Source organism: Penicillium roqueforti (genome assembly GCF_015533775.1).
Source record: "Penicillium roqueforti strain LCP96 04111 chromosome Unknown scaffold_20, whole genome shotgun sequence".
Classification (NCBI taxonomy): Eukaryota; Fungi; Ascomycota; class Eurotiomycetes; order Eurotiales; family Aspergillaceae; genus Penicillium; species Penicillium roqueforti.
This window is the reverse complement of record NW_024067584.1, coordinates 161,412-185,799: the sequence shown is the minus strand read 5'-3', so window position 1 is coordinate 185,799 and position 24,388 is coordinate 161,412. Positions and strand designations below refer to the sequence as shown.

The 24,388-nt window shown below is 48.6% G+C and overlaps 11 protein-coding genes across 11 annotated transcripts; 7 read left to right on the top strand and 4 right to left on the bottom strand.

Annotated features, from left to right (window-relative positions):
* Nucleotides 1-435: 435 nt before the first annotated feature.
* LCP9604111_6998 (uncharacterized protein) lies at nucleotides 436-864 on the top strand (the record flags this gene model as incomplete). Its single annotated transcript, XM_039074980.1, has 1 exon — nucleotides 436-864. The coding sequence occupies one exon, from the start codon at nucleotides 436-438 to the stop codon at nucleotides 862-864; it is 429 nt and encodes a 142-aa protein (XP_038927000.1).
* A 466-nt stretch (nucleotides 865-1,330) lies between these two features.
* On the bottom strand, nucleotides 1,331-3,059 carry LCP9604111_6997 (uncharacterized protein; the record flags this gene model as incomplete). Its single annotated transcript, XM_039074979.1, has 3 exons — nucleotides 1,331-2,326; nucleotides 2,383-2,862; nucleotides 2,931-3,059. 3 exons carry the CDS (start codon nucleotides 3,057-3,059, stop codon nucleotides 1,331-1,333), a joined length of 1,605 nt encoding a protein of 534 aa, XP_038926999.1.
* Nucleotides 3,060-3,277: 218 nt separating this feature from the next.
* Nucleotides 3,278-4,152, top strand: LCP9604111_6996 (SNAP receptor SEC22; the record flags this gene model as incomplete). The annotated part of the gene is made up of 5 exons (XM_039074978.1): nucleotides 3,278-3,311; nucleotides 3,370-3,404; nucleotides 3,455-3,564; nucleotides 3,626-4,031; nucleotides 4,090-4,152. The coding sequence occupies 5 exons, from the start codon at nucleotides 3,278-3,280 to the stop codon at nucleotides 4,150-4,152; spliced, it is 648 nt and encodes a 215-aa protein (XP_038926998.1).
* Nucleotides 4,153-4,291: 139 nt separating this feature from the next.
* Nucleotides 4,292-5,471, bottom strand: LCP9604111_6995 (Elongator subunit IKI1; the record flags this gene model as incomplete). The annotated part of the gene is made up of 3 exons (XM_039074977.1): nucleotides 4,292-5,019; nucleotides 5,074-5,230; nucleotides 5,313-5,471. The coding sequence occupies 3 exons, from the start codon at nucleotides 5,469-5,471 to the stop codon at nucleotides 4,292-4,294; spliced, it is 1,044 nt and encodes a 347-aa protein (XP_038926997.1).
* An 889-nt stretch (nucleotides 5,472-6,360) lies between these two features.
* On the bottom strand, nucleotides 6,361-7,965 carry LCP9604111_6994 (putative MFS maltose permease; the record flags this gene model as incomplete). Its single annotated transcript, XM_039074976.1, has 1 exon — nucleotides 6,361-7,965. The coding sequence occupies one exon, from the start codon at nucleotides 7,963-7,965 to the stop codon at nucleotides 6,361-6,363; it is 1,605 nt and encodes a 534-aa protein (XP_038926996.1).
* Nucleotides 7,966-8,427: 462 nt separating this feature from the next.
* LCP9604111_6993 (alpha-glucosidase) lies at nucleotides 8,428-12,583 on the top strand (the record flags this gene model as incomplete). The annotated part of the gene is made up of 6 exons (XM_039074975.1): nucleotides 8,428-8,505; nucleotides 8,573-8,993; nucleotides 9,052-10,227; nucleotides 11,196-11,559; nucleotides 11,606-12,083; nucleotides 12,131-12,583. The coding sequence occupies 6 exons, from the start codon at nucleotides 8,428-8,430 to the stop codon at nucleotides 12,581-12,583; spliced, it is 2,970 nt and encodes a 989-aa protein (XP_038926995.1).
* A 1,463-nt stretch (nucleotides 12,584-14,046) lies between these two features.
* On the top strand, nucleotides 14,047-14,800 carry LCP9604111_6992 (SNUT3/LISCH7 family protein; the record flags this gene model as incomplete). The annotated part of the gene is made up of 2 exons (XM_039074974.1): nucleotides 14,047-14,338; nucleotides 14,397-14,800. The coding sequence occupies 2 exons, from the start codon at nucleotides 14,047-14,049 to the stop codon at nucleotides 14,798-14,800; spliced, it is 696 nt and encodes a 231-aa protein (XP_038926994.1).
* A 406-nt stretch (nucleotides 14,801-15,206) lies between these two features.
* On the top strand, nucleotides 15,207-16,507 carry LCP9604111_6991 (NAD(P)/FAD-dependent oxidoreductase; the record flags this gene model as incomplete). The annotated part of the gene is made up of 2 exons (XM_039074973.1): nucleotides 15,207-15,246; nucleotides 15,321-16,507. The coding sequence occupies 2 exons, from the start codon at nucleotides 15,207-15,209 to the stop codon at nucleotides 16,505-16,507; spliced, it is 1,227 nt and encodes a 408-aa protein (XP_038926993.1).
* Nucleotides 16,508-16,745: 238 nt separating this feature from the next.
* cwh41 (mannosyl-oligosaccharide glucosidase) lies at nucleotides 16,746-19,391 on the top strand (the record flags this gene model as incomplete). Its single annotated transcript, XM_039074972.1, has 4 exons — nucleotides 16,746-16,989; nucleotides 17,048-18,110; nucleotides 18,170-19,085; nucleotides 19,143-19,391. 4 exons carry the CDS (start codon nucleotides 16,746-16,748, stop codon nucleotides 19,389-19,391), a joined length of 2,472 nt encoding a protein of 823 aa, XP_038926992.1.
* A 118-nt stretch (nucleotides 19,392-19,509) lies between these two features.
* LCP9604111_6989 (MMtag domain-containing protein) lies at nucleotides 19,510-20,326 on the bottom strand (the record flags this gene model as incomplete). The annotated part of the gene is made up of 3 exons (XM_039074970.1): nucleotides 19,510-19,736; nucleotides 19,795-20,225; nucleotides 20,289-20,326. 3 exons carry the CDS (start codon nucleotides 20,324-20,326, stop codon nucleotides 19,510-19,512), a joined length of 696 nt encoding a protein of 231 aa, XP_038926991.1.
* Nucleotides 20,327-20,642: 316 nt separating this feature from the next.
* On the top strand, nucleotides 20,643-23,035 carry LCP9604111_6988 (uncharacterized protein; the record flags this gene model as incomplete). The annotated part of the gene is made up of 5 exons (XM_039074969.1): nucleotides 20,643-20,747; nucleotides 20,802-20,809; nucleotides 20,868-20,910; nucleotides 20,979-22,290; nucleotides 22,344-23,035. The coding sequence occupies 5 exons, from the start codon at nucleotides 20,643-20,645 to the stop codon at nucleotides 23,033-23,035; spliced, it is 2,160 nt and encodes a 719-aa protein (XP_038926990.1).
* Nucleotides 23,036-24,388: the final 1,353 nt, after the last annotated feature.

Genomic DNA, 24,388 nt, shown 5'->3' with positions numbered 1-24,388 from the left:
TTTCGGCGGCTCTCCCCCACTTTTTTTTGTTTGTCTTTTTTTTTTATTTAACAAAAACCCCCCCCCCCCCCCCCCAATCCTCCCGCCATGCACGCTTGGCAGACTATCTTGGCCGTAGCCCTAGGCTGCCACCTTGCCAACGCCGCCGAGTGGAGGATACAAGCTGCCGCGATCGTCACCGGAGCTCTCATTCCTCGACAGGAGCAAACATGCCCCGAAGCAACAGAAACACTGTGCAGAGATGGGACTGGGGGATGTTGCCCTTCTGGCTCCGCTTGCACATTTATATCAGGCAAACCTAGGTGCGCAACTGGCTGTAATGGCGGTCCCAATTGTGCCGATGGAGGCTGCTGTAATATTGGATATAACTGCCCTACACTTGGCGGCAACTTTTGTCAACGAGCAACCAATTTCATTCCCGCGCCTATTCCAACTATGACGATCCCCCCTTCCCTTACGTTTCCAACTGAGACTGCGGAAGCTCCCACTACTGAGAGTGCTTCGGAGCCTACGATTACTTCTATCTCTACAAGTATCTTGGAGCCTTCCAGCACATCGGAGTCAAGTAGCACGTCGGAGCCAAGCAGCACGTCGGAGCCTTCCAGCACGGAGCCGACCATTACAGCTGCCTCAAGCACCAATATTGTGACTTCGTCGTCTAGCCCAGGAGATGCATCAAATACTGCGTCTGAATCATCTGAACCGTCTCAATCATCCGACTCCCCATCGGCGACGGAATCATCCACAGATAACGCGACTCTCGCGGCAGCAACACCAGAAACTGCCTCCGGTATTGCCGGCTCATTGTCGGCGAGCTGGGATTCATGGATGGCGTTGGCTATTATGGCGCCTTTCATTTTGTGAAGCATCATGTGTAATTATAATCTTTTTTGAGAGTCCTGTTTAGTTAGCAGAAATAATTCTTTAGGAAAGGGTGACACTTCTTCTTCTCTTGTTCAGCAAGGCTTACTCAATACTTGGATTATCTTTCAGGTGACTATGGACTTGCCAGCTCTCATATAGTCCCCTGTAAGGTATTGCCTGCAAAGCATAGGTTGGTAGAAAGGACCATCGACAAGTCGAAACAAGACAAACACCTGGTTATATCACATGATCCATATGTATCAAGTATGAAAATTACCAGTATCCTTCCTGTATTCCGACATCTTGAGGTTCATTTGTTCATTGTAAGCTACCTAACTTGGTCATGTACCGAACATTTTTCATCCTAATCCTCGCAACCATGGGTGATATCAAGGGTAAGAATGTAAGCGAGTCTGGTGTATCGATATTTCCATGTTAGAAGTGGAAGGTTAGAAGTGGAAGGTAGCTACCGAGGTTGTCCATGTTGAAGGAACCATGCCTCTCGCACATCAAAGAGGCTTCCCATGTCCTGGTTGTTTCGGTAGCAGCGGAGTGACTTCCAGGCATTCCCTGTACGGCTGGTCGGCTTGCGGCCATCGATTTGTAGAATCTTCAAGACGAGTGCTCCTGGCGAGGGGATATTGGGAACGATGATCTCGTCCGGCTCACTATCAGTAGTTGGAGGCGGAATTGGGACTGGATCTTTCTGTTGTTCGGTATTTGGGGGTTTATTAATTTCATCCCGCTCAGCCTCAGCGGGTGCCTCAATGTGTGTAGATAAATGTGGTCCAAGGAGCTCTGAGGGCTCAGAGGTGGAAGAAAGTACCGAAAAGGGGGATTCTGCCCACGAGGGCTTTTGGGGGGAGGATTCTGCTGCAGCTCTGTTATTTTCTGCGATTTTTGCAGTCAAGATTCTCATCACAGAAAAAGAATCCGTGGTATTCTGCTCATCGCGTTGGGACACTTCTATTTCCTGGGGAACCTCGACTTTTTGGGACGGCGGTTCGGATTGCTTTGGCTGGGTTTTACGTGGTCGTCCTCTCTTTTTCACTGGGGGTTGAGGTTCTGGCTCAGGAATCGTGCGCTTGGGTTTTCGATTTCGCGTACCACCAGGGCTGAAAATAACAACGCTGAATGGGGTATCTTGTTGGCTCTCTTCGTTATTTGAAGGTGAAATGACTGGCTGTGTGCCGGTAGCGGTATCGGTATCGCTATTTATCTCAGTGGAGGATGTAAAGACCTCATGTGGCGCTTTACCGGTGTCGACCTTTATCTCCTCGCCATCGGAAGTTGCGTGAGTGGCCTGCGATGGCTGTAGCTGTGTGTCGATGTCGACTTTCATATCTTCTTTTCCCTTCTCTGGTATCGAAAATGACCCCGCCTTATCGAAATTGCTTCGAAGAAAGACTCGTTCACCGGGTGGAATCGCAAAAGTCAATCTTGGCCCAACACAGTCAAGGACCTGTAGTAGTTAGTAAATGGCAGAGCAGTATACGGAGTGGATAGATCTATACATACCATGACTTCCTTTTCGATGATAATTCTGCCAGAGCCCCTACCGAAAATATGGTAGAATTTCCAGATATCGCCCGGCTGTATAACACCTTCATCTATAAGAGTTCCCAACCTCACACTCGCACTTTCTCCAGCCATCGCATACCAGTTGACTTTTTGCTTCTGGCCCCAGAACTCTTCATATTCCCGCTCTTTGAAGTCGTCAAAGTCGCCGTCTTCGCGCTCCTGTTTGGCTTCCTGCGCCTCCCGCAGCCATTGGGGGTCGTAACGGCCGTGTTGGAGATCGAGCTGGAACTGTCGAATGCCGTCGCGCCAGTTGTTTGAATAGCGGAGAAAAGAGTCGGGAATGGGTTTGATCTTTGCGTTAGGGTCATCCGATATAGCTTCTGCCTCCGGATGAACATCTGGGGGAAGTAGAGAGAGGATTTCGCGCTTTTCACTTTCCTCAAGGCAATTCCATGCTTCAGGTCGCGCCAGCAGTTTCTAGAAATTTTTAGCCTATCGTTAGCTTAGATAATCTGGTATCGCATTTGTGAAGGATTGGCTCATACCACTAGATCCATATCAATAAGCAGGGACTTATCGCTCGTCAATAGCTGCTCCTCGCTCCATTTCCCTCTAGCAGCAGGTCTTCTTGGGGTCCTAGCTTGTGAGCCCGCTTCAGATGTTGGGGTCGACATGACGAGACCTAACTGTTCTGCTATATCGGCAGAACTAGCAGTACTATGGCATTATTATAAGACGTCAGTGGAAAGGAGAGTGATAAGCAAATGCTCACCGTGGTTCTGCCGCACGGGACCTTCCTACCGCCTTTGCGTCGCTCTTCCTCGGAGCCATTCTCACAGCAAAACAAAGGGGAAAGCGCTGTCCTTCAGAACAAAAGAGCAACGCTTTCAGGATGGTGAGGTCAACGCAGATTGCAAGGCTCGACGGTGAGGAACTCTCTGCGAGGTTGGGAGGATGCGTAGTGCTGATGTCAAAGTGAAACAGGCCTTATGCTGGCAGCCTCGGTCGACGACGAGCAGGTACGTGACAACGATTATTTAAGCTGATCTGGAGCTTACAATATCCGTAGGCTGAATCGGAGCTCTCTGAGATTAAGAGTCAGGCTAAAATGATATTTCGGCGATTGAACCGCAACTCCGCACCCCAAGCCAGTATTGAGTCTGGCCAATACAGTCTACAGTAAGTCTCAGCCAGCAATCAACAAACATTGCCAATGGACAATCTCTCACATGCCTTTCAGCTACACAATTCAGGACGATATATGCTTTCTATGCATTTGCGACAAGTCCTACCCCCGCAAACTCGCATTTACCTATCTCGCTGATCTGGCCTCCGAATTCACGACTACCTATACCTCCTCACAGTACCTCTCACCAAACCTCCGTCCCTATGCCTTTGTCGAGTTTGATACCTTTATCCAGCGCACAAAGAAATTGTACCAAGACAGTCGCGCGTCTCAGAATCTTGACAAGCTGAACGATGAGCTCCGTGATGTCACCAAGGTGATGACAAAGAACATCGAGGACCTCTTGTATCGAGGCGATAGTTTGGAGCGGATGGGTGAACTGTCGGGGCGACTCCGCGAGGATAGCAAAAAATACAGAAAGGCGGCTGTACGCATCAACTGGGAATTGTTGCTGAAGCAGGTGGGTCTATACTTTGCGTCAGATTTCCCCTGAACGATCTTGGCTAACCATCTCACAGTATGGACCTTTCGCTGGCGTCGGGCTTGTCATTTGCATCCTTCTTTTCTGGCGATTCTTCTGATTCCTTGCTCTCCGTGGCCATGCTCATAGGCCTCGCTGTATGAATGTACGCATAGTTAATACCTCGGTGATTGCGGGTTACAATCCGCCGATTCTAGAACACAGAGAATTGCTTGAACATGTATCGTATTTGATGATGTCTAAATCTCATCCTCTTCTTCATCGAAATCGTCTTCCTCTCCCATGTCGTAAAGAATCCGACCTCCTTCGCCTGGGCCATCGTTATGCTGTGCGTCGAAGTACGGCAACACAACACCTTCTCTTTCGCGCCTCTGTCGGTCGGTGAGACCCAGCTCAAAGGTCGACGTTGGTTCCTCATCACCCGCGCTTGGATCTCGCTCCATAGGAGGATTGTACAGAACATTATCGTCAAGCAACGTCACGATCTCTTTCGGATGCTGTGGCGAATACCGTGAGGCAGGCGGGAGAAGGTACCATTCCAGTACACCACGGCCACTCTTCCGCCTGTGCTCCAGTTCAATAACAATTCCCTCGGCTTGGCCAGTACCAGCCAATCTGTCCAATCGGCCGAGGAGAATGCCTTCTTGCTCTTCCTCAAGCCCGAAGACTGGAGGAGCCAGACTGCGGTCGCGAGCAGCCTTCTGTGCTAGAACGTGCGAGAACGAATGAAGTGTGATGATGCTCGTAGCGAGGTATGTCAACACAGAAATAGGAGATGGTGAGTAGGGACTTTGCTGTGGAAGTTCGGGGACATCTTGATGATGTGTCATCACGAGTGACACATCAACCTTGGCCGATGGCGAAGTGGGAGCAATAATCGAGCCAAGGAAGGAGGGTAAATCAAATCCAGGGTCGACTCTTTTTGAGTTCAGAAGGGGGTTAATAGAGTCAATGAGGATAAGACGCCCTACTCGGGCAGTAAGTATGCGTCCACTAGCGGGGTTAAATCCACAATGCTTACTGCGTGAGGAGTTGGAGGCTGCAACAGGCTGATAAACTGCGCTCACTTCTTTAACTATATCGGCAGGGCTCTTGCGGCGTGTTGATACAAAAGCATCGACTCCATCCGGTTGCTTCAGGGTTTCAAAAGCGACGAGTGTGACATGGACTTTGGATAGCTGTCGAACTAGTCAGCATGGCTGTCCACCCCGTACCTAGTGAGCCAGATGTCGCTAGTGGTATAATTTTCAGCCAATATACCTTTGCACGTCTGATATATTCTTTCAGGAGTGGCGTAGCCGGTTGCTCCAAAGAATCTAAGACAAGCGTGAGGGGCGATGCAGTGTCACGCAAGCTCAAGAGTTTCGAAATCAAGAGTAAGTTGTGCGTTCGCCTGTGTGAAAGATTGATAGGGGCCATCTTTTCTTGATATTAAATACTCTTCTCGTCTAATTGCTTTCTGGAGACGTAGGTTGACGACCACATAGGAAGTGGGGTTGTGCTGCGAAAATTTCGTGGTGGGATTTAAAGTTGAGGCTCCACGAGCCGGCCCGCGGGCTAGCCATTTCTGTGGGGCAGACAGACGGTGCTTCGAAAACAATGTGAACAAACGGAATAGACAGACAATGTTAGCGTATCGGTGATGAAGGGAGTTATCATGGGGAAAGAAAGGTGGTGAATCACCTCAGACGGGTTACGCCGGTCTCTACTTCCTTATTTGTCAACTCGGACATCAATTGAGCGCACTTACCCATCCTGTCCTATCTTTCCTTGTGCCTTGTAAATGCAATTGACAATAGGAAACCGACCCTAGTAGATTAGGAAATAAATATCCGTTCTTCTATTCTTCCCAGCTTTGAACCTCAACAAGAGAAATTTCGTGCTGTGAATCAGGCTTTGGCAAAGCTACAAGTGGAGCTACAGTATATCGTTCAAAGTCACCTGGAGCCCCTTATGACTATGGAGAAAGCTAAATAGTACCGATTGGAGCTCATAGAAGAACGTGGACTCAGAGCATGAATCGAGTAACTTCAATATGTGTAAGCATAAATGAGAAATCCGATAGTCAGACTGACTCAGGTTTATGGCGTAGCTTATTGGTCTAACATAGTTTCCGATTATGTAGTGTAATGGATAATGTGGGACTTGCGGTCTTTTTTCAGTGGTGACATTTAATACGATGTGAGATGGAAGAACGAAAAAAGCCAGTTGTCATATTTTTGGTAGTTCCAATAACTATACTAACAACACCCTAACTATATATTACATATCTGGCATTACCCGGGGGACTGGATACATCGCTATACTTTCAATCTTTATCCGCATGAGCCTCATGGACCTCTGTCGCCTCTCCTTCATATGGATCAACAACGGTGGTCGCGAATTTCCTCGCCGGAACTCCGCGCTCGAAGAGCAAATCCAACTCCTCATATGTGCGTCCTTTTGGCTCGGGGAGCCGGAAGAATGCCCAGACCAGGGAGGCTAGACACGTACCAGCCCAGAAATAGGCACACCGAGCACCCCAGTTCCAGGCTGTGGAGTTAAGCTGATAGTTGGTCAGGACATTGACGACAATGTTACTGATATTGTATAGACACCGGGCGAGGACGATCGTCTTTGCTTTGAGACGAGTGGAAGATAGTTCTGAGACTAGAGAGTATGTGACAGGGCCGACGCTGATGTCATAACAGAATGTGAAAATGATTAGCATCACGCCGATTGCCCATTTAGCTGCGTTGTTGTCTCCCGGTGCAAAAGAAAGAGATCCCGTGATGACCAGAAGGACGAAAAGACTGGCGAGACCGGAGATGTGGATAGTTCGTCGGCCCGCGTAGGACATTAGGAACCACGATCCAATTGTGCCTAAAACGCCGAGGCCGTATTGTCCCAGGGATAGATTGAAAGATTGAACGGTAGGCAGTCCTGCTTGGACACAGAAATAGGCGAAATAACCCATCAAATTCTGGCCACATAGGGTCTGCACTAACCAGACAAGACAAACTACCTCAGTCCGTCGAAGATTTGTTCCCTTGAAGCAATCCCAATATGTGGTCCCACTGGAAAGTGATTTCTCCAACTCATTGGTGTGTTGAATCATAGCAATCGTCTCTTCGGGGTCAAAGTTGGGGTCATTGGACGATGTCAACCGCTGCAACGCTCGTCGGGCTCCTTGCACATTACCCCGACGCACATGCCACCAAGGGGATTCAGGTGCGAAAAGACAGCCGATAATGATTGGGATTGGCCACACCCATTGCACACCGAAAGGAATGCGCCAGGCCCATTGATCATCGCGAGAAATAGAACCGCGGTTGACGCCAATAGCCACGAACTGCCCAAATACCCAACACATATTGATGAAAGTGGTCAGATAAGGTCGCAGGACTACCGGACAAACCTCGGAGGCGTATGCGGCTGGCAAAGTCTGGAAGATACCCCAAGGGATACCCGCGAGAATCTCGGCGGCCAGCAACATCTGAATATTGACTGCGAAGAAAAACAGAAAAATGACTGCTGTGATGGTGGTCAAGGCACAGACCATGGTCTTTCGATATCCCAGGCGCTCAGAGACCAGACCATTGATCAGAAGCCCAATGACTTCACCACAGCGTGCCCCATTAGAAAGGCCGGATTGCCAAGATGCCGGAACAGCCCATTTCCCCGAGGCAGTCTGTTCTCCGAACTTCTGGTTGAACGCGGGTGATGCGTACATTGAGCTCAACAATGCGAGATCGTACCCTTCCATGATCAGAGTGGACGAAAGGAGGACTGACCAGCCAACGGCTTTTGGGTATAGCCGCAGAGCCTGCCAGAGAGTCATGGACTGCTCCTTCCTGGATGCTAGTCTGCCTTCTGCAAGGACAGGGGAGACTTTGCCGTCCATGCTCGCGGATTCGTCGTCCATGGACACCATTGGAACTTGTGTTGCGATTTCGAAGATTCGAACAATAGTTTCTTGTCAAGGCCTAATCAGAATCGAAAGCTGATACTATCCCGATACTTCAGACATTATCAGGACTGACAAACCATGGGGCGATGCGTCATTTATACAAAAGATCTCAAGTCCAAGATACACGCATGACTTAGTCCACGTCCATCGCGTATCCGGGGAAAATGCATATGGGCTGTCACTCGCTTCCAAAAATTCGAAAAACTGGGGAAGCCGGAGTGTGGAGGTCTAGATGTGACGAATCAGCGTGCCAGGACGGAGCCTGTCGGCGGCAAGTCGGTTGTTAGTCGGAGGCGCAGCATCCATCCGGAGGCTTGGCGGTATGCAGGGTCTACCCCCACGTTTGCCCAGGCCGAATTGATGCCGAGTTATGATGAAAAGGTATAAGAGGGGTGTCCTGGTGGAAAATAAAGGTGTCAAGCCACAATGTCACCACATGCGACACAGGATACGGTTGTTCCTACGGGGACAAATAACTGGTGGAAAGAAGCCACTGTCTATCAGGTTAGTTGCGAGAACATGAAGGTATTCCTCAAGACATAGTATTGACTTTTGTGTCCTCGATTCGAAGGTATACCCGGCTTCCTTCTATGACACCAACGGGGATGGCTGGGGGGATATCCCAGGTGTTGTCAAAAAGGTCGATTACCTTCAGTCGCTAGGGGTTGATGTCGTTTGGCTATCGCCGATGTACGACTCACCCATGCACGATATGGGCTATGATATCTCCGACTATGAGAATGTTCTCCCTGCTTATGGAACCGTACAAGATGTGGAGAATCTTGTGGAAGCGTGTCACTCGCGAGGCATGAAATTGATTCTAGATCTTGTCGTCAACCATACCAGTGATCAGCATGCTTGGTTCCAGGAAAGTCGGAGCAGCAAGGACAATGATAAACGCGATTGGTACTTTTGGCGCCCTCCTCGATATGATGAGGCAGGAAATCGGATGCCTCCGAGCAATTATCGCGGTTATTTTGCGGGAAGTACATGTGAGTTGAAATATTTGGCAATAATCAGTATACTTGAACTAACGATGCTTTCATGTAGGGACCTGGGACGAGAAAACGCAAGAATACTATCTGCATCTATACGCCAAAGAACAACCTGATCTCAACTGGAATAACAAAGCCACGCGTGAGGCTATCTACAACAGCGCAGTCCGATTCTGGCTAGACAAAGGTGTCGACGGTTTCCGAGTGGACACAGTGAACAAGTACAGCAAGCATACAAACTTTCCAGATGCCCCCATCACAGACCCGAAAAGTTACATCCAACCCGCCATCGGAATGTGGTGCAACGGCCCCCGGATTCACGAGTTCCTGCGCGAAATGTATGAAGAGTCATTTGCTCCGTACGGGGATGTCATGACTGTGGGCGAACTAGCCAATACACCTGATCCCAAGAACGTCATCGAATATGTGGGAGCATCGGCTAAAGAACTTAGTATGGTCTTCCACTTGGACATCGGCCATATTGGCATGGGACCCACCCTAGAGGAGAAGTACATCTTTACGCCGTGGAAGTTGACAAAGATGAAATCCATTGTGCAGAAGTGGCAGTCTTTTATTGAGGGAACGGATGGCTGGACCACCGCTTTCTGTGAAAATCATGACAACGGGCGTTCTGTCTCTCGATTTGGATCGGATTCACCCGAGTTCCGGGAGATCTCTGCCAAAATGCTGGCTCTGATGATGATTACTATGACTGGCACTCTGTTCATATATCAGGGACAGGAGATTGGCATGATCAATGCACCACGCGAGTGGCCCATTGAGGAATACAAGGACATTGAAGGATTGGGGTATTACCGGGAAGCAGAGCAGCGCAGTGAGAGTGGAGCCGATCCTACTCGCAAGGAGCAGATCATGGATGGTCTTCGAATCCTGGCTCGCGATCATTCCAGGCTGCCGATGCAGTGGGATGGCTCGGAACATGCTGGTTTCACTACCGGGAAACCGTGGATGCGAGCTCATGATCTCTATGGTGAGATCAATGTGAAGAGACAGGAGAGTGATGCATCTAGTGTGTTGTCTTTCTGGAAAAACGTTCTACGTCTGAGGAAAGAGCACCGGGAGTTATTCATCCACGGTGCATTTGAAGTACTTGACTACGAGAATCAAGAGACGTTTTGTTTTGTCAAGTCGAGACAAGATAAACGGGCATTGGTCATTCTGAACTTTACTAATAGATCTCAGCCATTCACACAGGCTGCGAGTACTGCGGGTATGAAGTTGCTAGTGGGCAACTACTCCGATTCATTGCTGGAAACCCTGAAGCCCTTCGAAGGACGTGTTTATATCTGAGATATATCCCGTAGAATACCAACCAGCAATATGTTTCTATAAATGTTTGTTGAAATCTTGCTTTCCTAGGATAATATTCTGCGTAGCATACGCCTGGTTATAATATTCCCCGATGTCGCTAATTTCTCAGCATTCCACGGCTTGTAGCTCAGCAGGAAACCCCTGAGGGGATTTCCCTAGGCCTTTAGAATTGGCTTCTTCTTTTCTGAACACAAAATGACAATGTGAATAGAAACATAGTCTCCACTAGTACTACGAATTAAGTCACAATGGATACAGGGAAGAGAATGAATTAGGAGTCTACCGGATGTTGGGGCCTGACAAACAAGGCCACAATTCCCATTTATTCCCGACTTCCCCCCGACTTCCCCCCGCAACCCCGGATCTTTGCGTTCTGCTAGTTCCTCTCGGTATATTTGTACCTGAATTCCCAGATGCCAGACCCACCGGCCAAGCAAGCATGTGATGCATGTCGCCGACGTAAAGTCAAATGTATTTTCCCAAAACCTTGTGAGCAGTGTCGAGCTGCTGGCCTGGTCTGCCGAACCTCCTCGCAACGACAGAAGAAGGGGAGACAGGGCCAAACAGCCAATATTCTCAATGAACTCAGAGCAAACCAAATTGAACAGGCGCTGGCACAGGATGCGAATATTTCTCCGCCATCAATGGCTCTAGGGCTCGGGGATACTATACCAACTCCCCAGTCACTACAAACCTCGGGAAGATGTCAGTTCGCGAAAACCCCGGGCCTTGTGAGCGGGGAGCTTGTCAACGCCTGCTCGGGGTATTTTTTCTCGCGAATGAGAGGAACAGTGCCCGTTTTACAACCCGGCAGCTTTCAGAAACGGGTGGACCTTGCCGATACATGCCTCCATGCTTATTGTCTAGTCACTGCTTTCTGCGCTTTTGTGGTCACTCAAACCGGATTTGCCGTGGAGCATTCATCTTTGGAATTCTCTCGGGTTTTTTGTACCGAAGACTACCGAAATTCCCTGATTGAGGAAGCCACTGAAGCTCGAAAGCATATCGATCCATTCACGGATCCTATACGGCAAAGCATTATCATCGCTTTCCTTCTGTATGGATGTCATATTGGACTTGGAAACCAACGGCATGCATATTATTTTCTCCGCGAATCGACGACACTTTATACAGCTAGCGCACTGGAAAGTCAAGCATCATCGGCGCAGGTGGATGACGATGACCCTTCCTTGGCAGGCAAATTGTTTTGGCTCCTAGTCGTGTCCGAGAGGTATTTTCTTCGCCTATTCATTAGTAATTCGCTAACACGGTGACAGAGCTCACGCTATTCGCCGACATAGACCTATTACGCTACAGGTCACTCCCGAAAGCCCTCGATTAGAAGACGACCCACTTCCAACTCAATTGGAAGACAATGTACTAGAAAATGCATCAGCCATTGGCTTTCGGTGTCTGGTAAACCTCTACCGCCCATTTGACGAAAGTTTTCTGAGCCAGTGGAATGGAACGAATGCCACATGCTCGATTGAGTCGCTGGTTCGCCTTGAGGAGCTTATCCAAAGTGCAGTCCCGGCAGACCTTGATCTGCCTGATATACTCATGGCAGACTTGCGTGTGTCTCAGCAGTGGCTGCGTATCATGATATGGCAACTATCTACAACTGCTGGGTTTCTTTCGACAAAGCCTAGTCATGAATGCATGGATTTTCGCTACCCCCTCCTAATTGCTGAAGATCTCTGCTTTGCGACATGGAAATTATCCAGGCAGAGTATGGAAACTCACGGAATTGGTCTTGTATGGCTTACCTTTAAACATACCAAGCATTTTCTAACATACTGTAGATTGAAAAAATATTTGAGGTGGCGTGCACCTTGATTGATGTCATGGCATGCCTCTCAACGGCTAGACTACGTTCTTCGGGCTTCAAGCTTGGCCCGCAGGATTATCTCAAGCATTTCTTTACTCTCATACACGACCTTCCCGGGGGCCGTCGAAGGCTTCTTCCCCTGTTACTTACCAAAATAGGGCAAACTCTGCCATCCATGGTAGACCCTATCACCGTTCATCTCAAACTCCAACCCAGCCCCTTGGTTTCAAGCTCTACCAATGAGGAATCATCAATATCCGCCATTGCGAGAAGTGGCAACTCAATTGAACAGCCCTCCACTGAATTGGTTTCAGAGTCTGCGAATTGGATGAATGGTAACTTCAACTATGCGGAGATGAGCCGCATCGGTGAGAAAACACCAGAAATTGATGAGGCCTTTCTCCAATACTCCAGTTACTTTCCCTGAGACCGGATAATTGGCTGCGCCTCTCAATTTATGCTTGGTCAATAAAGCTACATATGGAGGAAAGTATTGAGACGACAGGACTTTTCTACCATTCGAGTTTTCTACAGGAGCTGGACCTCATAAATACAGCAGATTTATTTGATTGTTCCTGACAGGCCTCAAAGTGCTCTCCTACGTGACAATTATCTCTCTGGTCAAAATAGTAGTCCAGTGGGATCAAGCATGAAGTGCCAGGTGTTCTCCTCAAACCAACTCCAAAAGTGGCATGAATGGACAGTCAGAATCACCTTTTTCCACATCTGCTTCGATGGCTTCATCCCCTTTGATGCCTCATTTTTCAAATTGGCATCTGCATTTGCAATCTACTTGCTTATATGCTATATCGTCGTTAGGTGCAACTATGATACATAGCTCACCTGACAAACAAGGCAAAGACAAGGCTAGTGCCCTGAGATCCAGTGCTCAGGCATGTTTTGAAAGTGCGTCAGTGGACAGCCTACGGTTTACAACATCGCCTGTCTCAATCAGCGATTCAAACAATCCATGATCTACCGATCTAACACATTTTTTGGGCCTACTTGGTATCAATATAGCAGAAATCGATTTCTGAATCTAACTTGGTGCATATTTTTCTTTTCGCTGTGCCACTTCGATCACTTTATATCTGGAACTATGAGGCTTTGCATTGCTACCTTCAGTTTGATTCAATCTGACACAATGGAATATGTCAAATTACTTCAAATTGTTCTCTAACTAGTTACTGTATTCTTAACACTTTCTATACCTATACGTGCTCTATCCCTATAGAGCAATTTAAATTAACAAGAATATTAGTTTTGTAGTACTCTTTTTGGACGTCTTTTTGGATGTTTTTTTAAATGCTTTTATCAATTATACGAAGAATTTAGGTGAGAAATGTAGATTAATAGGGTGAAATAGGTAGTGAGATACCATATAAACCTACGATATATCGCTGATCTCTATATGTATAGCAAGATACTTAGATAGTGCCATAGTGCAGTCGTAAGTCATATACTCCTTCTCGTACATATAGGGTTTCATTGGGTTCATTTAGATATATCACATTTGATTATTCAAGCGATGCATCAGGCTATTGATGACACTGATCAAAGCAGTTTTAAAATTGAATCCCAACCGTACAATTTGTTTGTCACGGCTATAGATCGGTCAATCTGCCATGTCACAAAATGCACGACAGGTCTCTTCCCGGAGCCGGAATAAACTTCTCTCTGGTCCTGAGAGATTCAGGCCGACATCCATTGCGACAACTTGATACCCTCTACATTTCTATCCCTACAAGCATTCGCTTTAGGGCTCCTTAAACCTATTATCATTACTCAAGCTCTTGAAATTTGAGTAAAGCCATCCTCATCTGGCCCCAGCTGCCACAAACACCCAAGGTGTACGGGGCAACGCCCAGACTAGACCAGACCTTTTTAACAATGGCGGAGCCACCTGCAAAACGTGCTCGCCGAGTCGACAGCTCAACTATGTGGGATTCGAATGATAAACGGCCTCATGCACCAGAGCAAGAGTCAGATCGCGACCGCAAACGCTCACCAGCTCCACGAGATGACCGACGCGACGGCCGGTATCGCTCTCGCTCACAAGAACGCAAGGATGGAAGGCGAGATAGAAGCTGGTCTCGAGATCGCCGCGACCGGGACAGAGATGGGCGTGGGGCCCAGAACCGAAAGAGGAGCACTAGCCGGGAGCGCAACCAGGATAGACGCGGTTGGTGAAAGATTTGAATTATTGAAGTACTCGTGCCATGCTAACATATAAATATCAGGCAATGCACCCAAGAACGTCAAGTTCCGCGAACGTTCGCGCTCCCGCTCGCCGCATCGCAATGGCACAAAGGCCCGGTCACCCCCTCGAGGCCCTAAGAGTGACCGCCATGGCGACCGCAAAGACCCTCGATCGCGAGATGTTGGGCAGAAGGCGAATGGCGCACAACCAGGACCAGATCGCCACGAGGATGCGATGGACGTGGACTTCAATGAAGATGCGGGCGAAGACGAAATGGAAGCACAAATGCGAAAGACCATGGGTTTCAGCCGGTTCCGGACTACAAAGAACACCAAAATCCCCGGTAACGACATCTATGGTGTGCGGAAGGAGAAGAAGATCGAGTACCGACAGTACATGAACCGCCAGGGTGGTTTCAACCGGCCTCTCAGTCCCTCGCGATGAACCTTTAAATCCTTCCTATTCCTACGGTCTCACACTTCTTTGTATTCACTGGACATTTTCTGCCTTCTTTCGACACGATATGCATTTGCGGAGTACTTTTTATGCTGGCTTGATATTTTTCCTTCCCATTCTATGGCCCAAACCTTTGTGGATTTACTACCAATTTCATTACTTCAAATATTAGTGAACCAAAAAAATTCAATGATTCATAGCCAAATCTGTAGATAAAAACCGGTCACGACTTGATTGCGGATGCGACATATGACTGGACAGACTAGATCCCCAGTGACGTAGGCATTCTCTATATATGAGCACACCTGCTGTTCAAACTTGTCAACTACAACTAACCCCCTACACAGTGGCTTCTTTGCGATCATTAGCACCCAAGGTAACGCCAAAATTTAAGATGTCAGCAACAGGAGATCGGCGTGAGATTGTTATTGTTGGTAAGAACATATTGTTTGCGCGACTTTCCTACCCCGCATGTTTATTCGCAACTTGCTAACCACAATCCTCACAGGTGGTGGCATCATTGGATGCTGCTCTGCATATTACCTCACAAGACACCCGTCATACGACCCTACCCGTCACAAGATTACACTCATTGAGGCCTGTGAAATCGCCGGCGCTGCATCAGGCAAAGCGGGTGGCATGCTGGCGCAATGGGCTTTCCCAAGCAACATCGTTGGTCTCAGCTACAAACTGCATGCCGAACTTGCAAAAGAGCACGATGGTATCAATCGATGGGGATACAGAGAGGTCAATTGTGGCCAACTCGTCGTGAGAGGTCGTGCTCTTGCCGAGCACACTGCAGGGAAATCCGGGGGTGGAGATAGGGAATCTCTGCTGAAACGCAGTGCAGCGGCTATGTCGAAGCTGAAGTCTGCCAAAATCCCCCAGGACTTGGATTGGATTGAGCCGGATCTTCTGCGGTCCTATGAAAATATGAGTGGACCGGGCGAAACTGCTCAAGTGCACCCATACTTCTTCACTACCTCTATTGCAAAGCTCGCCCAGGACGAGGGCGCAAGTATCATTCTTGGACAGGTTACAGATATTGATCGGTCCAAGGGTTCTGTGCAGTCAGTGACATACACTGATAAGACATCAGGTGAAACAAAAACCATCACCGCAACCGATGTGCTCGTTGCTGCTGGTCCCTGGACGAAGACTATCCTCCCAGAGGTCCCCATCTCAGGCATGCGGGCCCACAGCGTGGTGATCCAGCCAAAGAAACCAGTCAGCGCATACTGCCTGTTTACAAACATCGAAATCCCGGCCGACTTCAACCCCGAAAAGAAGTCACGCCCAACTGTGGCTGCGCCAGAGATCTACGCGCGCCCTGATGACACCGTCTATGCATGTGGCGACGGAGATAGAACGGTCTCATTACCAAAGACTTCTGCAGATGTCCAGGTTGACCAGACGCGCTGCCAGGAAATCATAGATCATGTGGGTAGCATTTCTGACGAGCTGCGCGACGGAGAGGTTCGCGCTCGCCAGGCTTGCTATCTTCCTAACTGTGAAACTGGCGGTGGGCCACTAATTGGCTTGACCGATGTAAAGGGACTGTATGTTGCAGCTGGCCATACCTGCTGGGGTATCCAGAATGCGCCGGGTACAGGGAAGCTCATGAGTGAGTTTGTATTTGATGGCAAGGCGAAGAGCGCAAACATTGGATCGTTGGATCCACGAAACTTCATCTGAATAGATACTTGTCACACAATGTCTATCGCAAAAATATAGTACACCCTTTCTATGATATGAGCACGACATTTATAGTTTGTAGACAACGTGAGCACTAGAGCCGACGAGGAAAGGCGGGTATGGGTGACGCGGTACGCATATGAGACTAGTCTGTATTTAGTAGGCGGTAAGTGGAGATACATACACCTATAGCTTAACGCCGCGCGGAGGACAGCAGTCAATTGAATGAGGCTACATAATGCGTAACCTCGGGATTTCAGTGTTATTGACGTCGCTTCTCTATGCGACTGGGATTGTTGCAAATGAAGATCCCAATGATGTGTCCGTCCTAATTCGAGAGGCCGGACGTGCCAGCAACGAGTCCTTGCTTTGGGGCCCCTACAAGTCGAATCTCTACTTTGGGGTGCGTCCTCGCATTCCGAAGAGTCTTTCGGCGGGGTTGATCTGGGGAAAGGTTGACGATTATGCTGGTGCTCAACAAAGTATGTGATCCTTGGCAGCCCGGTTGCATTGGTGAATTAAAGCTAACATCTACCGAAGACTTTAGACACACATGCGAACAAAATGAAGGAATGGCTGGGTATGGCTGGGATGAGTACGATATCCGAAAAGGTGGACGGGAAACCATTCATGACGCTGGGAACAATTTGGACTTGGTCATCGATTTCATCAAAGTACCCGGTGGCCAGCACGGAGGTAGCTGGGGATTCCGAGTCAAGGGCACGCCTAGGGAGGGCGCAGACCCCGACCAGCCCATCTCCGTTATCTTTTATTCCACTCTCGAGGGATTCGGTCGCTTGGAGGCCGATTCTGCATCCTCTGAATCCACTGGAGTGGAAGGCAATGTCAAGCTCGAAGGATACTCCGCAGAACTTGGTGATTTCGCTATCGATGTCACCACTGGACCGGAAACCAACTCGCACCCTCGCTACAATCATCCTAGCTCCACAGACAAGCCATTGGATCGCAGCATTGTAGCTAGTGTGGCTTTCCCTGAGGAGCAACTTTGGCAAGCGAAGGGAATCTTCTTCACTCAATTGAAGGCAGAGGTTGACGAAGCCCTTGAAGAGTATGGAAAAGAGAACATTCCGCCCCCGGCCCAGCTGTTTACTATCAAGCACAAACCTGGCCCGGGAAACGCTCAGCTTGTCCAGAAGGTTTTCAGCGGTCCATTCGAGTTCGATGTCCTATTCTCCTCCGGATCCGCTTCCGAACCTTTGACTTCAGAAACCCTTACTAAAGAAATTGATGAAGCTTCGGCTTCATTTTCTGAAACCTTTGAGGAGCTTCTTCCGCCGCAGGCGCCATTTGACTCACCGAAATACTCGAGCTTCTCCAAGGCAATGTTATCTAACCTGATCGGTGGCATTGGGTTCTTCCACGGCGATGATGTCGTAGATCGGTCCGCAAACCCTGCGTACGAAGAGGAGAATGAAGGCTTCTGGGAAGAGACCGCCGAGGCCAGGGCTGCCGCGCAGCCTGTTATCGAAGGCCCTAAGGAGCTTTTCACTTGCGTTCCCTCCCGGCCTTTCTTCCCTAGAGGATTCCTTTGGGACGAAGGTTTCCATTTGATGCCCGTGATCGAATACGATACCGATCTTGCGTACGTTTACACCCACTTTCGTTTGACTCACTAGTTTTGCCTGATACTGACTTTTACAGGCTTGAGATTATCAAGAGCTGGTTCCACTTAATGGACGAGGATGGGTGGATTGCCCGCGAACAGATTCTCGGCCAAGAGGCACGCAGCAAGGTACCTGCGGAGTTTACGGTCCAATATCCTCATTACGCAAACCCGCCTACTCTATTTATGGCCTTGGAAGCATTTATGGACAAAGTCAAGACCAGTAAAAACAAGAGCACCGAGTTCGCATCCCTAGACAACCAAGATGCGACCGCCAGCCTGCGTTCCGCCACTGTCCGACACCCGGAACTGTCTGAAGCATACCTTCGCTCATTCTACCCGCTCCTGAAGAAGCACTACAACTGGTACAGAAATACTCAGCGCGGTGATATCAAATCGTATGACCGTGAAGCGTTCTCGACTAAGGAAGGTTACCGCTGGCGCGGACGTTCAGTGCAGCACATCCTCACTTCTGGCATCGATGACTACCCCAGAGCCCAGCCACCGCACCCCGGTGAGCTGCATGTCGATTTGATCAGTTGGATGGGAATGATGACTCGCGCTATGCGTCGCATTGCTGAGAACCTTGGTGAGGAGGAAGACGCTGAGAAGTTCGCCTCCTACGAGAACGCTATCACTCGTAACATCGATGACTTGCACTGGGATGAGAAGGAGCAAACCTTCTGCGATGCGACCATTGATGAATATGAAGAGAGTGTGCACGTCTGCCACAAGGGTTACATCTCCATCTTCCCCTTCCTGACTGGTATGTTGGGTCCTGACAGCCCGCGTCTCAAGGCTGTGTTGGACTTGATCGGTGATCCCGAGGAGCTGTGGAGTGATTACGGTATCCGCAGCTTAAGCAAGAAGGATAAGTTCTACGAAACCGACGAAAACTATTGGAGAAGTCCTGTCTGGATTAACATCAACTACTTGGTGTTGAAGAATCTCTATGTAAGTGCTTCGATCTTTTGATTTATTTGCCCGCCGAATCTGACAGAACCTTCACAGGACACTGCGACGGTTTCTGGTCCTCACCAGGAACAGGCGAGAGAGATGTACTCTGACTTGCGGAAGAATTTGGTCGAAAATGTCTTCCGCGAGTGGAAGAGGACTGGATTCGCTTGGGAACAGTACAACCCTGACTCGGGCAATGGCCAGCGAACACAGCACTTTACCGGCTGGACTAGTATGGTGGTGAACATGATGTCCATGCCTGATTTGGCCGGATTCGGAAAGACTACTCATGACGAGTTGTAAGCTATTGAACTCGATGTGAAAATGTTCGTCACGTAGATTAGATAGTGGTCATTCTGATAGTGGTACGCAATGGTTTATCCGGCATTTGAATCGATCCCTCCAACGCCAAGCTAATGCATCAATTCATATCCCTGGTCTGTAGCTCAATGGCGGCGATCATAGTCGTCTCGGTCTCGTCTGCGTTCGGGGTGTCGCCGACGCTCAGCCGGCGAGTAGCTGCGCTCCATCCGTCGTCGTTTCTGATGTTCTTCGTCTTTGCGGCTGGGTCGACTCCTAGAACGGGAGACTGAGCGCCGTCTGTGGTGATCTCGGCCGCGAGATCGTGAGCGGGATCTGTAGCGATGGCTGCGGTGAGGGCGCTCTCGGTCGTCGTGATGACGGCGGTGTCTCCGGTCCTTCTCACGTGCAACATCGTCGGCCCGGTCATGTCGCCTTTCACGTCGCGGGCTTCGGGATCGCTCACGTCTGTGTCGGTGACTCGAGCGATGGTCCTTTTCCGTTGTTCCGACATCTGGCATCGCTTCTTCTCTTGGTACTACATCGGTACTACTAGCGCCCCCTAAGGGGACCATGTTGGCGTTTTCGGATGCTTTGGGGGGCACCGGGAGGCCCAGAGCGATCGCCATTGCTTCTTCTTCCGCTTCCTTGACACGTTGAAGTTCCTCTCGCTCTTTGCGGATTCGTTCTTCCTCTTCTTCATCACCCTTGGCGTACCAGCCAAGATCACGGTTTTGTTGCCATCTGCCGACTGGTGCCATCACCGAGTGGCCTAAGTAGTTCTCGCGGTGGACGGAACTTTGGACGTCGGACCATTTGAACTCATTGCGGCCGCCGCTGAGACAAAAAATTAGCAACCTTCAACCCATACAAAAGGATGATACCAGCGAATGAACTTACCGGCTGCCTTCTTTGCGTACACCAGCAACCAAATCCATCATGCGATAGAATGTGTTATACGGAGGAGAAAGCCTAAGCCCTCGAAGCTCTAGGTATGTACGCACTCAATGGTGGTCCGTGCGTGGGCGGTCAGCCATTCCATCATCGAATGATTGCACCTCCCCGCAGCCATGGAGGTGTTTGCGACCAGCTTAATCATGATCTGTTTACAAAGTTCCCAGCCTTCTGTCTCTTGTGGCTTGTTCTCTCCACAATTGGCAATGACAGAGCAAGCTGCATATCTTACTATTCACGACTCTTGCTGCTCAGATCCAAAGAAGTATTCTTCTCTGCAAGCATCCTTCGCCTACAGCAATGTCTTTTCCTCCCACCAGCTCTACGCGTGCTAAAACGGAAAGGGAATTCGTACGATATCGGCCCCAGGTACAAGCATTGAATATCGAAGCAGAAGAGGAACGCGTATGTTTGTCTTCAAATTACCCCACGTGAGAACTATGAACTGACTTGTGCTAGTTTCCTGAGTAGGTATTTACGTTTGTACTACCTGAATCACCGTGACTGATTATCATTGAGCTATAGTGATGTGCCTAGGCCAACTGTCTCTGCTTGGAGGTGTAATCTGGTGAGTACCTACTAATCTAGTTGCTGTTTCGTATAATCCCCCCCCAGTTCTGACCTTGATTTTGCAAGGCGGCCTTCTCGCAGCGTCGAAATCTGCTTTTTACAGCTCAAGTTGAAGACATTTACGTATGGATTCCCAGTGGACCTCGCCAGCTCCTTGGCTCCCAACCTGAGATGATCATTCACCCGGTGATGAAGGAACCCGATTCGGCTGGATACATCGATCGCTCTAGGCCTCATACAATCAATCATATCATTGTTGATGATTTGGGGGTTGATGAGGTTTTGCTTTTAGCGACAGATTCTGGAAACGTCACCGGCTACAATGTTGAGGCTATTTTCTCGGCAATCAATAGGAGCGCCAAATATGGAGGCGGCCGACCATTTGATGCGCATGAAATAAAGCCTTTCTTCGCTGAACATGTTTATTTGAGTGCTTGGGGCTTAGCTACCCACAAGTTTTCTCGGTTGATCGCCGTCAGCGCGAACACGGGTGATATCACAGTCTTTGCTTTTGCCTTGATGGATGTGGTGTCTGAAAATGATGGTAGCAGTCCCAATTCCTCTGAGACCTCAAATTTGGGAGGCTCTGGAAACACATGGGTGTCAATACACAATGCAGAGTTGATGCAGGGTCTGAAAAGGTCCATGCCCCGTCATCGCACACGCAACCTGCGGCTCACCTATAGGGGTCATTTTGACAACATTCCATGCGTGTCGTTTGCCAACTTTGAATTGGACCCCAACGGTCTGTGGATGATAAGTACCGATATCCTCAACAACGTCTCCATATGGAGAGTCTGGGACAGCTTAAGTCCTGTCGATATCTCCAGTTACGATTGTTTAGAGAGTGGTCGAGAGCAAAAGGGGTGGTTCGTTTTGCCTTTACATCCTCGCAGGGTTCAACAGCACCTCCTCAAGTTTCATGCCTGTGGATGTGACCCAAAGCGAACCATGATGGATGATCAGGTGGTTTTCGACGTGACGGAGGCGGCTGATTATGTCGAAGCCAGATCCGTCCTCGCTTCTCAGAAAATCGCTGCTGAGGAACATGCAACGGTTTCGAGCATATTTCTAGAAGACGATATTTTCCCTTCTGGCTGTGTTCATACTGAATTCCGACCGCAACTATTGAGCTCAGAGCATAACAATACCACTCTACAAGCCTCCGAAATAGCTTCTCCTCCCGATACTGTTGACACTACTGATGTCAGCTCTGAAGTATCACAAGACCAGCAGGTGGCTTCGCGCCGTCACTCGATTCGCGTGAGACGTGGTATTAACAATTTGGTTGAAGAAGAAAATGAGCAATGGGGCCCGGATTTTGCTGCTGAAGTACCTGCTGCTGAAGTGGATGTTTTGACAGGCTCTGTACACCATCGTAAGTGAGCGACGTGCTTCGGTGTTAGATTAGAATGCTAACCTGTTACTCAGCGACCAACCCTCGGTTTTTCCCTATTCTCCATTTTTCTGGAAATACCATCACTCTGAATCCTTATCCATTAGACCATGTATTGCGGACGGTTTCTCGGTCTCCACTTGATTCGCTGGTAGAGCATTCTCCGTTCTACTCCTGTGATCGCTTAAACTTGGTCAAGTACCTCCCTGAACTTGGGATCGTTATTGCCGCCTCCCAGGCCGGTGGAGTTGCCATCATCACTCTTACATGGCAGGAAGAAATTGGCCACACTTTTCGCCTAGACTGGCTTCTCCCTTTCATCACCCAGGAGAGGGACGATGGATGTCCACCACTACCTCTTATGGGTATTGCTGCAAGTCCCATGCCTGGATTTGAGATACCACCGGATGTCCCTTGTATTCCCCAGGATGTCAACCCCAAGGATCAGTTGAAATTCAACCACCGTCTACTCAACCCAGATGAAGATGAACCTTATGTCGCAAACCCGCCCGAATCCTGGGCTTTCAGTCCCTCTGGCCCGGATATTATCCCTAGCTCCGAAGACCCGAACCTTACAATTCCTGAAACCCACGCCTATGCCTCGGAAATCTACCAACCTCATGAGACCTGGCATGGTTACCATCCTTCTCGACATTACAGGTTGCTTTTGCTATTCTCTGATCTCACAGTCATGAGCTATGAGTTTTGGCACGACTGGAGAGGTTGATCTGATGATCAAATTAGGTTACGCTTCGTGAAACCTGATTACAAGAGGCATGTTCTACCCGTCGGAGTATCTAATTCAGTATTCCACCTCAAATTCAATACTGGTAGTCGATAAATAGTATGAAAAAATATGTAATCAATTCGTACAGCGGTCACTTGAGGCTCTAACCGAAATAAGCCTAATTGGTTCCGCTCAAAATAAGCTTAAATCTTATGTTCAGTCACCTAAAACAAAGTTTTCTTTTCCAAGACCACGGGTCCCACTTCGATATCAACTTTGGAACCTTGGAAGATAATATCCCCATATACTATGTAGCCAAAGCGCAGCCGTCGATCCCAACCCAATGCATTCCCCGGTGCTTTGCTAGAAAATCAATCCACCCTGACAACTTCGTGATCTTGCAGGTCCTGACTCACGACTTCGAGAATCGCTATTCAAACTTCCATCCAATCAGAAAGGTCTACTTGTACCTACATATACACGTAGTATAATGAACGAATACGGGCGACTAAGTATGCCACAGGTTCATAACTCTCCTATTGGAATTTATTGCCAGGCAGAATTTTAGTCATTCACCCTACCCTCACTGGAAGCTTGGGACTTGGAAGGCCCCTTGGAATGTATGTTTTTCTAGATAAATTTGCTTCAATTTGCCTATCAAAGTCCATAAATTAATTAATTACAGATGACTCTAAACGGCGAGATCCCAATGTATACGCAGGGGCATAGGGGCCAGGGTTACTTTCGGATTTAGTTAACGTATTTCACCACCGAGCTGCGCAGCCCAATTCACCATAGTAAAAGCGATAAATTACAACATGATATTGCAACAACGGTGGTCAATGTAAACTTTATCTTGTAGCCCATTATTCTCTATATGATATCTGATCACTCTATATAATAGTGATTGTGATATAGATTTTTCCTATAGTTCAGTGTTGTAACCTTCAATACCGCAATGATGCAACTTTCCGATTTATTTGAAATTGAGATATATTGCTTAAAAAAATGCTTATTGATACCTATTGACAAGTAATGAAAGCAAGTTGAAAAGTGGTCGTTAAGATATAAATGTGGAATATGTTGCATTTACTATGGCGTTTTGGGCTGCGCAGCTCGGTGGTGTGCAGCTCGGTAGTGAAATACGTTACCTGAATTACAATTACGGAGACCCGCGCATCTGGCCCCATGAATATGAGGCTATTTCTGCCATGCAAATCCATACACCGCATGATTCTTGGGCTGTTTGAACCTGAACTCAGAGATAATAGCGATCTAATCAATTATGGATATCTCTTAAGAGAAAATAATACATATAGATTCCTGAATAAAGGTAGGGCCTGAAAGCGGTCA